The 14,557-nt window shown below is 44.4% G+C and overlaps 1 protein-coding gene and 1 non-coding gene across 2 annotated transcripts; one reads left to right on the top strand and one right to left on the bottom strand.

The window, feature by feature from the left end:
- Positions 1-4,212: 4,212 nt before the first annotated feature.
- Positions 4,213-4,285, top strand: TRNAR-ACG. The gene has a single exon. It is a non-coding gene; the product is annotated as a tRNA-Arg (tRNA).
- A 102-nt stretch (positions 4,286-4,387) lies between these two features.
- LOC119292089 (urease accessory protein G) lies at positions 4,388-7,176 on the bottom strand. Its single transcript, XM_037570920.1, has 7 exons — positions 7,018-7,176; positions 6,728-6,931; positions 6,069-6,129; positions 5,531-5,732; positions 5,064-5,185; positions 4,830-4,934; positions 4,388-4,724 (listed from the first exon to the last, which is right to left on the bottom strand). The coding sequence occupies exons 1-7, from the start codon at positions 7,092-7,094 to the stop codon at positions 4,641-4,643; spliced, it is 855 nt and encodes a 284-aa protein (XP_037426817.1). The 5' UTR covers positions 7,095-7,176; the 3' UTR covers positions 4,388-4,640.
- Between the last annotated feature and the right edge of the window lie 7,381 nt (positions 7,177-14,557).

The raw sequence follows: 14,557 nt of genomic DNA, 5'->3' as shown, positions 1-14,557 counted from the left end.
GGCATGTAGTGGATATCGTTATGTTCTTACTTCACAGATGATTTGAGTAGATGTTGACAATATTTACTTGATGAATCACGAGTCTGAATTATTGAAAGGTTCAAGTAATTTTAGGGTGAAGTTGAAAGATCGTCGTGACAAGAGGATAAAATATCTATGATATGATCATAGAGATGAATATCTAAATTACGAGTTTGGCACAGAATTAAGACATTGTGGAAATTGTTTCACAACTAATACAGCCTGGAACACCATAGTGTAATGGTGTGTCCGAACATCATAACTGCACCCTATTGGATATGATGCATACCATGATGTCTCTTATCGAATTACCACGATATTTTATGGGTTAGGCATTAGAGGCAACCACATTCACTTTAAATAGGGCACCACGAAATTCCGATGAGATGACACCGTATGAACTATGGTTTAGAGAAACCTAAGCTGTCATTTCTTAAAAGTTTGGGGCTGCGACGCTTATGTGAAAAAGTTTCAGGCTGATAAGCTCGAACCCAAAGAGGATAAATGCATCTTCATAGGACATCCAAAACAGTTGGGTATACCTCCTATCTCAGATCCGAAAGCAATAAGGGATTGTTTCTTGAATCGGGTCCTTTCTCGAGGAAAAGTTTCTCTCAAAAGAATTGAGTGGGAGGATGGTGGAGACTTGATGAGGTTATTGAACCGTCTCTTCAACTAGTGTGTGACAGGGCACAGGGAGTTGTTCCTGTGGCACCTACACCAATTGAAGTGGAAGCTTATGATAGTGATCATGAAACTTCAGATCAAGTCACTACCAAACCTCGTGGGATGACAAGGATGCGTACTACTTCAGAGTGGTACGTAATCCTGTCTTGGAAGTCATGTTGCTAGACAACAATAAACCTACGAGCTATGGAGAAGTAATGATGGGCCCAAATTCTGATAAATGGCTCGAGGCCATAACATCCGAGAGAGGATCCATGTATGGAAACAAAGTGTAGACTTTGACAGAACAGCTCGATGGTCGTGAGGCTGTTGAGTACAGATGGATTTTAAAAGGAAGACAGACAATGATGGTAAATGTCACCATTAAGAAAGCTCGACTTGTCATTAAGATGTTTTCCGACAAGTTCAAGGAGTTGACTACGATGAGACTTTCTCACTCGTAGCGATGCTAAGAGTCTATTGGAATTATATTAGCGATTACTGCATTATTTATGAAATCTTGCAGATAGGATGTCAAAACATTGTTTCCTCGACGGTTTTTTGAGGAAAGGTTGTATGTGATACAAACCGGAAGGTTTTGTTAATCCTGAAAGATGCTAATAAGTATGCAAAGCTCCAGCAATCCTTCTAGGGACTGGAGTAAACATCTCGGAGTTGGAATGTATGCTTTGATGATGATCAAAGATTTTGGGTTTATACAAAGTTTATGAGAAACTTGTATTTCCAAAGAAGTGAGTGGGAGCACTATAGAATTTCTGATGAATATATGTTGTTGAGATATTGTTGATCAGAAATGACGTAGAATTTCTGGAAAGCATATAGGGTTATTTGGAAAGTGTTTTTCAATGGAAAGCCTGGATTAAGCTACTTGAACATTGAGCATCAAGATCTATAAGGATAGATCAAAACGCTTAATGGTACTTTCAAATGAGCACATACCTTGACATGATCTTGAAGGTGTTCAAGATGGACCAGTCAAAGAAGGAGTTCTTGCCTGAGTTGTAAGGTATGAAGTTAAGACTTAAAGCTCGACCACGGCAGAAGAAAGAGGAAGGACGAAGGTCGTCCCCTATGCTTTTGTCATAGGCTCTATACGGTATGCCATGCTGAGTACCGCACCTGATGTGTGCCTTGCCACATATCTAGCAAGAGGGTACAAAGGTAATCTAGGAGTAGATCACCAGATAGCGGTCTAAATTATCCTTAGAGGAATAAGGATATGTTTCTCGGTTATGGAGGTGATAAAGAGTTCGACGTAAAGAGTTACGACGATGCAAGCTTAACACCTATCCGGATAGCTCTGAGTAGAGATATCGGATACGTATAATGGAGCAACAATTTAGAATAGCTCCAAGTAGAACAGTTATTTGAAATGGCTCCAAATATAGCGTAGTAGCTGCATCTACAAGATGACATAGAGATTTGCGGAGTACATACGGATCTGAAAGATTCAGACCCGTTGACTATAACATCTCTCACAAGCATAACATGTTCAAACCCAGAACTCATCGAGTGTTAATCACATGGTAATGTGAACTAGATTATTGACTCTAGTAAACTCTTTGGGTGTTAGTCACATGGGGATGTGACCTTGAGTGTTAATCACATATCGATGTGAACTGGATTATTGACTCTAGTGCAAGTGGGAGACTGTTGGAAATATGCCCTAGAGGCAATAATAAATTTGTTATTATTATATTTCCTTGTTCATGATAATCGTTTATTATCCATGCTAGAATTGTATTGATAGGAAACTCAGATACATGTGTGGATACATAGACAACACCATGTCCCTAGTAAGCCTCTAGTTGACTAGCTAGTTGATCAATAGATGGTTACGGTTTCCTGACTATGGACATTGGATGTCATTGATAACGAGATCACATCATTAGGAAAATGATGTGATGGACAAGACCCAATCCTAAACATAGCACAAGATCGTATAGTTCGTTTGCTAGAGTTTTCCAATGTCAAGTATCTTTTCCTTAGACCATGAGATCGTGTAACTCCCGGATACCGTAGGAGTGCTTTGGGTGTACCAAACGTCACAACGTAACTGGGTGACTATAAAGGTATACTACGGGTATCTCCGAAAGTGTCTGTTGGGTTGACACGGATCAAGACTGGGATTTGTCACTCCGTATAACAGAGAGGTATCACTGTGTCCACTCGGTAATGCATCATCATAATGAGCTCAAAGTGACCAAGTGTCTGGTCACGGGATCATGCATTACGGTACGAGTAAAGTGACTTGCCGGTAACGAGATTGAACGAGGTATTGGGATACCGACGATCGAATCTCAGACAAGTAACATACCGATTGACAAAGGGAATTGTATACAGGATTGATTGAATCCTCGACATCGTGGTTCATCCGATGAGATCATCGAGGAACATGTGGGAGCCAACATGGGTATCCAGATCCCGCTGTTGGTTATTGACCGGAGAGCGATCTCGGTCATGTCTACATGTCTCCCGAACCCGTAGGGTCTACACACTTAAGGTTCGGTGACGCTAGGGTTGTAGGGATATGTATATGCAGTAACTCGAATGTTGTTCGGAGTCCCGGATGAGATCCCGGACGTCACGAGGAGTTCCGGAATGGTCCAGAGGTAAAGAATTATATATAGGAAGTGATGTTTCGGTCATCGGGACAAGTTTCGGGGTCACCGGTATTGTATCGGGACCACCGAAAGGGTCCTGGGGGTCCACCGGGTGGGGCCACCTGCCCCGGGGGGCCACATGGGCTGTAGGGGTGTGCGCCTTGGCCTACATGGGCCAAGGGCACCAGCCCCAAGAGGCCCATGCGCCTAGGGTTCAAGAAGGGAAGAGTCCCAAAGGGGGAAGGCACCTCCTAGGTGCCTTGGGGAGGAGGGATTCCTCCCTTGGCCGCCGCCCCCCCTAGGAGATTGGATCTCCTAGGGCCGGCGCCCCCCTTGGCCCTCCTATATATAGTGGGGAGATGGAGGACTTATCACCCCACGCCTTTGGTGCCTCCCTCTCCCTCTCCAACACATCCTCCTCCTCCATAGTGCTTGGCGAAGCCCTGCCGGAGTACTGCAGCTCCACCACCACCACGCCGTCGCGCTGCTGCTGGAGCCATCTTCCTCAACCTCTCCTTCCTCCTTGTTGGATCAAGAAGAAGGAGACATCACGCTGACCGTACGTGTGTTGAACGCGGAGGTGCAGTCCGTTCGGCGCTAGGATCTCCGGTGATTTGGATCACGTCGAGTACGCCTTCCTCATCCCCGTTCTTTGAACGCTTCCGCGCGTGATCTACAAAGGTATGTAGATGCTATCCGATCACTCGTTACTAGATGAACTCATAGATGGATCTTGGTGAAACCGTAGGAAATTTTTTGTTTTCTGCAACGTTCCCCAACACTAATTCCATGGATAATTTTGCTTTCCATTTAAATGTAGTGTTGAGCACTCATTTGTTTTCCCCATTCTGATCATTACAGAGCCTACTTTAGCTGTTTTGTGGTGTTCGCATTCATCCAGGACTCCGTGGCCCAATGGATAAGGCGCTGGTCTACGAAACCAGAGATTCTGGGTTCGATCCCCAGCGGAGTCGCTTGGAATGATTTTTTTTCCTAAAGCTTCTGTACCCATGATAACAATCCATTTTAAAGTTCCCAAATTCTGCTGATTATGAGACCTGATCCATCGATCAAAATGCTTCAACATACCGTGACAGAACCATTTTTATTTTATATATCCTCGGATTCGAAAGAACCTTACTGTTTTGTTGTTCTCCAGAGTGCCCAGCTCATGAAACAGCGAAGGCAACAATGTTCTAGCATTACAGTTTTGCTTATTCATTCTCATCAAGGACCTTACATCTGATGAAGTTACATGAAGAACTCGCCCACTGTATCCTCGGATTCTAAAATTACTCGCCAGCGTTTCGGTCGCGTGAGAGAGCCTCTCTATCGGCGCCCGTTGCCGGTGGCGATCTCCCAGGCCCGCAGCACGTGGTCCACAATCTCCTCCACGCCAACCCCGTGTTTCACCTGCACCAGCGATGTCAGAGCAGAATGAGTTCATGGCATTACGATTATTACAAGGAATAGAGAACTGCGCATGTGTGCATGTGTGTGCATGGTTTGATCTTGAACCTGGGCGAACACGAAGGGCCCTCCTTCCCGCATCCGAAGGGCGTCTCGCTCCATCACGGCTAGGTCAGCTCCAACCGCGGAGGCAAGGTCTGTCTTGTTTATGACCTGAGTTTGGGACGGATGGTCCGAGTTAGTGAAAACGGTGAACTTGTCTCAGCAAGGTGAGAAGATAAATCAGCATCGTGATACAGGTTTGCAGTCTAGTTGAATGGCTTAGAAGGTGCGGTGACGCACCAAGAGATCTGCTTGGGTTATCCCAGGGCCGCCTTTTCTTGGTATCTTGTCCCCACCGGACACGTCGATGATGTAGATTATGTAGTCTGCTAGCTCCCTGCTGAAGTTGGCTGCCAGGTTATCTGCACACAAGATGCACAAAAAGTAGCTTTCTTAGTGCCTGGTCATGGACTTAATCACAAAATGGCTTAAGCTGGGGCCGTGATGATGCTCTTCAGTGACCCATTATCCAGAAGCAGAGGGACAATCGAGATGTTCAACTAATGCCCAAGAAACAACAAAACAGCTTCAGAAAAACCAGTAGTGCACACTGCATATTCCTAAACAATATTACGGAAAAGGATACAGGTTTCATCGCAAAACAAAAAACTACAGGACATTTTCGAAACAGTCAACTGACAACACTAAGCCGGTCTAAACATACACGACGATAAACCTTCCAATGTGGGATTCAACAGGGACAATACCTCCTCCAGATTCACAGAGCAGCACATCGGCCTTGTACAAGTTGGATAGCTCCTCCAGAGGGCCCAGATTTATGCTGATGTCCTCACGTATAGCGGCATGAGGGCAGCCTCCAGTTTCGACAGCACGTATGCGCTCTTCAGGCAGAGCTCCATGCTTGACCAAGAATTCTCCATCCTCTTTTGTGAATATATCATTTGTAACCTGCACATAATAAAAAATAAAGAAAGAGAAATCCTAAGGGTGTAATATAATTCAAGCATACAGGGTGGAGACTATTAGGTATTTGTGTTTAAGAAAATATCACAAGAATATTAGAAGTAGTAAGATTTCAATGCTGGCCCCCACAGACAAAAATTGACCTGTTATATGAATCAACTGTTTTGAAGTTCAGAAACAGGACCAACCAAATATATCTTCAAATGTTATGATGAAAGTCCAATGCCCAAAGATGCAGCAAGCGGTGTAGTTTAATCAGGAGAAGTAGATGGTATCTTAAGCAATCTTAAGAGAAGCACAGGATAGAACCATGCCACATACCGCTGCAAGACTATATTTGTCACGGAGGCAAGTGCAGAGTGCTAACATCAGGGCAGTCTTCCTGCATAAGGCAAAACAGAGAGAAGATGGTGGGGGTCATCTCACTTCGTCATTCCATAGTTGTTATGATATGAAATTAGAAGCCCTTGCTTCACCACATGAGGTTATTTCGTCAACACAAAAAGGCTGTGCACAAATTTCTTCGAATTGCCCAGACCCCCAGAACTCGCTTCTGAATTCCAAAATGCTAGGATGTTATACTGTGGCAGGGAAACATAACCGCAACAGCAACAACACCAAAATAGTGTATGGCTGTAAGCACAGCAAGGGAGGCAGACAATCCCTAAGCATATGACAGTGTTCACTAATCAGTAATCACAGTGCATATAATGTCTATTCTGCTCGAGAATAACTCCAATATTTCACAACAGATCTGTGGTCAAAGCAACATTTTCAGCGGCTAAATGTGTGTAGTACATGCATCCACAGTTATCTCCAAAGATCAAAAGGCTATAGCTGACATCTGCACCGACACTACGCGGGAAACACAGGCAGATTCAGAGGGAAAATGCAGCAGAGACGGCTCCTATCTCGCCGGACAACACAGCATAACGGCCAGTCCGGCACCTAAGCAACCGCAGGAGAAAAGCTGGGCGTACCCGGTGCCGACGGGGCCGCCGATGCCGACGGTGAAGGCGCGGTCGGCGAAGCTGCGGGAGTCGAGCGGCGGCGCGCGCTTGGAGAAGTCCCCGGCGGAGTAGATGGGCTCGTGGGAGTGCGGCGCCAGGCCGTCGTGGGAGTGCCACACGCGCCCGTCCTCGCCGACCCACGACCCCGCCCCCGCCCCCTTCCCGGCGGCATCCCTGCAAGCGCAAAGCAGGGCAGGTGCTGGTTGAGTCGGCTGCGCGGACGGCGAGAAGGATGGCGAGGCGGAGGCGGGTAGACTCACCCGTGATGGTGGCGGTGATGGTGGTCGTCGTCGTGGGAGTGGCCGCCGTGGTGGTGGTGGTGATCCTGGGACGCCATGGACGGAATCCAGACTTGGAAGTGGAAGGATAAGACTTTGATTCCGCCGGCTGGTTGACCTTCTGGGATTCTCACCTCAAGAGGAGGAATGGAGGATGACGCTGCTAGATTCTTTTGGTGACGTGTTTTTTTTCTTTTTTTTTTCTTCTGAAAGTTCACCGAGTGACATCATTAAAATTAATCACCGGTTGGAGAGATCCAACACATCTCACCGGTTAGCTCCAATCTCTGACAATATCATAAATTCATTGGCACCACCTCGAAAAGCATGTCATGTGTGGGTTTTGTTGAACAAATTTCCAATTCACCTTATAGTAACTTTTCTCGAAATCAATGTTTGAAATCAATCCGATGTGTTGTATTTGCCATTTGAGTAGGCTTTATTACTATCCACACTACTGATGCGTCTTGAAATTGTGTCGGTATTTCTTCAAAAAGGAAGGGATGATGCAGTAGTTGGGTATCAATCCAGAAGAAGAACCAAACAACACTATGTAAACGGTATCTGCACCCAACACGTAAGAGGGGTTGTCAACTGCTTCTCAGTAAAAAAGATATATTGGTTTGTATGTATTTGCATGAATAGATCCGAATAAAACATGAAATAAAAGATGCAAATAAAAAGTGCAGTAAAGTATTTTTGGTTTTTGAAATAATAGATCTGAAAACAAATGCGGCAAAAAATAGATCGGAAAGCAATATGATAAAAGATAGACCCGGGGGCCGTAGATTTTACTAGTGGCTTTTCTCAAGAAAATAGCACATAGTGGGTAAATATATTACTGTTAGGCAATTGATAGAAGATGGAATAATCATGACGATATCCAAGGCAATGATCAATGTATAGGCATCACGTCTAAAATTAGTAGACCAAAAGTCGTTGTGCTAAGACCCTAAAGGATCAGCGCACCAGAGCAAAAACCATCACCGATGAAGAGAGTTGTAGATCGAAAAGATCAAACATGTAACCACACAAACAAAGATGAACAAAAACTGGATCCAAATAGATTGATCGAAGACAAGCACCAACCGAGTCCCGCGAGATACAATGGAGACACACCTCCACACATCTTCCGACGATGCTAATCGCACCATCGGGACGGGGATAGGACGTGGGAGAAATTATTCCTAACGAGAGACATCGCTACCACCACATAGTCCCAACCAAGATGTTGAACCTAGCAAAAACGAGAAATAGTCCCTCCGGCCGACGGGGGACCGAGATCCTCCGCAGCTTGAAGACCCCTTCTCCGATGAGGAGATCAAGGCGGCCTTCTTCTCCTGCCCAAGCGAAAAAGCGCCAGGCCAAGATGGCTTCACGGGAAACTTTTATAAAATATTCTAGGACATCATTAAAGTTGACATGGTTGCGGCATTCAGGCAAGTGTTTGACTTGCGGGGCCGCCGCCTCGGGTTACTAAACTAGGCATCCATTGCATTGCTACCCAAGATGGTGGATGCCTCGCAGGTTGCGGATTTCAGGCCAATCAACCTCACGGACAACTTTGAAAAATTCTTCTCCAAGCTCATGGCAAACAGGTTGGGTGTACTCATGAACACAAATTATTTCCAGGAATCAATGCGCCTTCACCAAGAGGCGGTGTATACATGACAAATTCATGTACACACAAAATGTGATCAAGGATCTACATAGGTCCAAGACACCGGGCCTATTTTTTAAATTGGATATTGCCAAGGCGTTTGATTCCCTTTGGACTCAAGTGGAGAGAGTAGGTGGCCCTTATGCTCTCCTCGGCCACCTCCAAGGTGTTGGTTAATGGCGAGTTGGGGTTGAGATTCAGGCATCACAATGGGTTGCGGCAAGGGGACCCATTGTCCCCTTTGTTGTTCATCATTGCTGTTGACCCTCTTGTGAGGTTGTTTGACCTCTCGAGTGCTGATGTGCTCCTCAAGCCTTTGGGGAGGCGGGGTAGCTAGGATGTGGGTGTTGATGTACGCAGATGCTGCTGCAATCTTCGTGCACGCAGGCAGGGATGACATGACTGTGGTTCGCGAGTTGTGTTGCCTCTTTGGCAAGGCCACAGGTTTAGAGAATTAGGGTTAGTTTGGTTTGTGTCCTGGGTACCCTGTCTGAGAAAAAGTAGCGCCTGGTCATTGCCTGAGATATTCACGACTTTTGCCTGGTCAGACTGGCCTGGGATGTGGGCGTTTGGTTGGTGCCCGTCTGTCTGACTTGTAACGTGCTTAGGATCAGCTACCTGCGTTGTGAGTCAAATTAAACCTTTTAACGGTCGCGCAAAGGGCGCATCGTGGCGACATCCACGTAGGCATCGCGATTTCACTGTGGCGATAAAAAAATTATTCCCGAGAAACATCCCCACGTAACACCTCCCTCTGTGAAAATAGGGAGAGAGAGAGAGAAAGGAAACTTCCCCATTAAGGCTTTGTTCGGTTAATCCTCTCTCCAAGAGGATTGGAGGGGATTGGCAGGGATTGGTTCATATTTTGACTTAGAAGAGGTTTAAATCCCCCTCAAACCCCTTCAATCCATTCGGATTCACCCGCAACCGAACAAGGCCTAAGGCAGCCGTCATCTCCTCCCCTGCATCCCAAATCCAGTAGTCCACGCAATCGTCTCCTCCCACCACAAATCCTTCGACTTCGCCGCCCTTGCCACCGGAGGAAGGGCTTGGACGACATCGTCGTCCTCGCCCATCTACGCGCGACACCTGAGAGAACCCCGTTGGCTCCGTCGATCTGCCAGACATGTCCAAGGAGAGGGAGAGGAGGCCAGGAGGGGTCGCGTTTGGACGCGAGGAGGGGGAGCAGCCAACCGCGCCCGGCCGGCGAGTACGGCGCCGCTGCATCATGCCTGCATGGCCCGATGGTGATGGCGCCCGTCGTCGTCCAGGAGCAACACAAACAGCTGGTGATGAATCTCTCATCAACGGCCGCCGACCACCTCTCAAAGATAAGTTTCTCGTCTACGTTGTCGTCACCTCGGTGGTTGATTCATGGGAAACGTTGCCAAGCGCTGGTGAGGACAAGTTGTGAGTTGCGATGATGGTTGGTTCTTCCCCTACTTCTTTTTGTCTCCTCTTGACCACTACTTGTCAGTTGTCACCTGGTTGATTCCATTCATCATCGATCTGTCCCTCTGCAGGTTGTCACTAAGAGACTCGAGAGTCAATTACAACATCAAGTTTAGAGAGTAAAAAGAAGTAAGCAGCAAGGGAAGTGGGCGTCTCTAAAGAATTCTAGATGGCGGTGAGATTATTTGGGTCAATAATGTGGAATTTCTATGTGTACGCTGCACCTGCACTAACTTGCTTCCATTAACACACCCTTTTGCTGCTTGTGGGAGGGAAGTAATTACAACAGCAACTTGTGACTGTATCTAATCTTGCAGTCGATTATTTGCTGATGTCTCCGCCCTATGGTTTCCAGGTTAAAACTCAATCCTTCTCGATGCAGTTATTATTATGCAGGATCTAAGACTGAACAAGTCCGACTGCTGATAATTTAGATCACCCTTGCAAATAGAGTTGATTGGGCTGGTGACATAGTTCTAAAATTTCATTAACTCGAAGTAGGGGGCGTCCTTTTTAATCATTCTTCTTTTTTTTTCCTTGAATGTCAAATGCAAGCAAGCATGCCTGTGTTGAGGCTTAAAAATATCAAGGCGCATGTGTCCATGTCACTTTTACATACTAAGCAATACTTTGTTGTCCTTTCTGAATGCACATGATAGACCTGAAAGAGTTCTGTTATTTTACCCTTTTTTGTGTAGGTTTCTTCTCACCCAGCAGCTTCCACAAAGTAGAGTATATCGCAACTTCGGAAACTTATTGAAGATGATAGCTCTGATGTTAATATCCAGGATGATGCAATAAGCTCTTTTGACAATTTATCAGAAGAAAGAGCCGAAGAAAATGGAGGATTCTAAAATGACTCAAATAGAACTACAAAATATCTATGCCACAAAGGTAGGTATGTTCAAGGAAATAATACGATGCATTATATTTTGCCTATATGCCTAAGTATACTGACATGACGGTAAGCGATATGATATTGTTGAACAGTGAACGCCAATCCAAAAAAAACTTCAGAACAATCTGTATGCATTAGTTGAGCTGGTATCTAGCTTTGCTATTTTTATGCAAGGTGCTGAAGTTCAATAACATTCATGATAATCCCCAGCTTCAGTATCCAGCAAAAGAGAAGTTACATTACAAATTCACAACTCAGCTGCGCAGCTGCAAGTCGATATATGATATCAATATTTTCAATTCCTCTTATATGCTAATTTAGTTCCTTTTGATCTAGAAAAGATTTTGGTGTTTTTGTTCTAGAAAGACTGAACAGACGGAGGAGCCACTCTAATCATAAATATTTTTGGATTATGATTAGGGCTAGGGGAAGGTCATACCAACAACACATCTTTATTCCCTTGATGTCCCATAATAGGAAATAAAACTCTTGTTTACACTTGATATTTGGTTAAGCTTAAATACAATCTAATCTCCCATGTGTTGGGACTTGGGAGCTGCGACTATATTTTTTATGAATTTAAGGACCAGTTGACGAAGATAGTCCAAATCCAGTTGGATAATCACTTCATGTTTGGACTCTTGAGTGAATTTGTTTTAGAAGGTTAGGAGCAGAGGGATACAGTTCTAAGATTAAATTGACCATTTTTTCTACGAGTGTACTATTTATACGCTCATACCACAGAGTAATTGCTATTTATTTCCTTAACTTATTACCACATGCCTCCTAACCAGTCAACGATCAGATATTTAGCTCCATTGTTAATAGTAAGAAATGTGTTGTCCAACAATATGAAGAGGTTCCCTTTCTAGCTTATCTAATGGTACCGACATCCGCCGTAAGTGAATTTGATTGCTCTACTAAGTCCCGTCTATTAGATTTCTTGTTTATTTTTACATGGTTTAGTTACTTTCAGAAGCACAAATACTCAGACTATTTGATTTCTTTGTGGCTGAGTTGGAAAGTTTTGTTGAAACTGAAGGAGACGATTTCCACTTGCCCGCAGGCAGACATAGGGATCTAGGTTTCACCTTTTCTTTCCAAGTACACCGAACCTTGATATCGCCTATGTTCCTCCACCATTAGGTTTTGTTGTAAAGAAAATTTTAACTCCCACGCTGGCTGGGAAAAACATAGAAATCAGAAAGTTCCTCGACACCGGATGTTCATATACATGAGTCAAAACAAGTAACAAACAAGTCAGTCCAATGTAAAAATCCAACGTAGCACCAAACAAGTCGTCTAATGTACAGATCAAACATGGTAACACATATGATCGCTACCCTAGTGGAGCGGGCCAAGTTGGATGGTCAAATTAGCGGGGTTATTCCACACTTGGTAGAAGATGGTCTATCCATTCTACAATATGCGGATGACACGATTCTATTTATGGATCATGATCTAGATAAAGCAAGAAATCTCAAGCTGCTCTTATGTGCCTTTGAGGAACTTTCTGGTCTCAAAATTAATTTTCATAAGTGAACTTTTTTGCTTTGGAGATGCTGCGGAATCTGCACCCGAGTATGCTGAGATTTTTGGATGCCAGCTCGGGCAGTTTCCGATTAGGTATCTGGTCCCCATACACTATCAGCGTTTAACTATCGCTGAGTGGAAGCATGTGCAAGAGAGACTTGAGAAACGTTTAGCGAGTTGGAAGGCCAAACTCTTGTCTTATGGGGGGCGGTTGATCTTGATCAATTCCGTCCTAAGCAACATGATTTTATACATGTTGTCATTTTTCCACCTGCCGAAAGGGGTTCTACAGCGTCTAGATTACTTTAGATCCAGATTTTTTTGGCAGTGTGATAACGAAACCAAGAAATATAGACTGGCTAGGTGGAGCGTATTATGCAGACCTAAAAGCCAAGGGGGCCTGGGAATCCAAGACCTTGAGATTAAAAATATCGCTCTTCTCAGCAAGTGGGTCTATAAACTACTCACTGAGAATGGAGTATGGCAAGAAATCATTCGCAACAAGTATGTGGGATCCAATGTCATTTCTCAAATTCATTGGAAACCTGGTGATTCACATTTTTGGAGTGGTGTCATGAAGGCCAAGGAATTCTTCTTCCAATTTGGGACCTTCTTGGTTAGGGACGGTGGTCAGGTTCGTTTCTGGGAAGATACCTGGTTAGGGAACACTCCACTAATGGTGCAATATCCGAGCTTGTACCGGATCGTCAGACATAAATTTTTCACGATCTAACAAGTCTTAGGACAGGAAAACCCCGATATTTCTTTCCATAGGGATCTTTGGGCACTCGTCTGACAACATGGAATGAATTACTTACTCGCCTGGAGGACATTCAACTGTCAGATGAGCCGGACACTTTTTGATGGGACTTGCATCAGAATGGCAAATTTTCGATCAAATCCATGTATGATGCAATGGTTCATTCTGATGTTCCAGTAGATAACAGGACATTGTGGAAGCTAGAATTCCCCTAAGAGTGAAGAGTTTCCTCTGGTTTCTTAACAAAGGAGTCATCCTAACTAGAGATAACCTGACACGACGAAACTGGCATGGTTCCAAGACATGTGTCTTTTGCCAACATGACGAGTCTATCAAACACCTATTTTTTGAGTGCAAGTTCGCTCGAGCAGTTTGGGCTATGGTCCAAGTAGCTTCGAATTTATACCCACCACGTAGTGTACGGAATATGTTCGGCAACTGGTTGCGGGGTATAGATAAACAATTTTCTGCACATATTCTTGTGGGAGCGGCGGCCTTATGCTGGGCAATGTGGCTTACAAGGAATGATGTGGTTTTTAACAATAAATGTGTCTCATCTCCTATGCAGGTTATTCATGTTTATACACGATGGCTCCGTACTTGGTCTATCCTGCAGAAGCCGGAAGACAGGGACATTTTTATGATGGCGTCTACATGGCTGGAGCGTACGGCCAGGGAGGTTTTCTACCCCCATGGATGGCGGTGTGATTTACGGATAGGATCTACCGCTCCTTAGGCTGGACGCGATTTATTGCTTGGCATTGTATCAAATTATTTTATTTTTAGGGTACTCTAAACTTTTTGGCTGTGTGCATCTAGCTATGTAGAGGCCGGGCTTTCTTTCGATATGATTGTATCACCTCGATATATATCTATTCAATGAAAAGTCCTTTATCAAAAAAAATATGATCGCTATCTGGAGACCTGCCATTGGCACACCACACATGTATTTTGGTCTTATTAATACTAGCCGATATCATGTTTCATTTTTTGTCCTCTCATGAAATTTATGTTTCAAAATATTATTGCAGAGTATGACATGGTAGGGAAACCTCAAGCATGGGTGATGTCTATAGCTATGGCATTGTTCATCAGGAAATGCTAACACATAAATCACATGAAGAATTCAATGATAAATTTATGCTTCATAAGTATATATAGGCATCTCTTTCACGGACTGAAGACATTATTCACCTCAACCTTATTTCAGAAATATTAT

This window comes from Triticum dicoccoides, chromosome 1A (genome assembly GCF_002162155.2).
Source record: "Triticum dicoccoides isolate Atlit2015 ecotype Zavitan chromosome 1A, WEW_v2.0, whole genome shotgun sequence".
In the NCBI taxonomy this organism is placed as follows: Eukaryota; Viridiplantae; Streptophyta; class Magnoliopsida; order Poales; family Poaceae; genus Triticum; species Triticum dicoccoides.
Note: the sequence above shows the minus strand (reverse complement) of the source record. Positions and strands in the feature narration are given on the sequence as shown.

Coding starts and splice junctions, on each gene's coding strand:
- LOC119292089 (XM_037570920.1), bottom strand. CDS start 7,094: ATGGCGTCCCAGGATCACCACCACCACCACGGCGGCCACTCCCACGAC. Junction 6,932..7,017: donor CATCACCGCCACCATCACGG/GTGAGTCTACCC, acceptor TTGCGCTTGCAG/GGATGCCGCCGGGAAGGGGG. Junction 4,725..4,829: donor GGCCCTTCGTGTTCGCCCAG/GTTCAAGATCAA, acceptor TCGCTGGTGCAG/GTGAAACACGGGGTTGGCGT.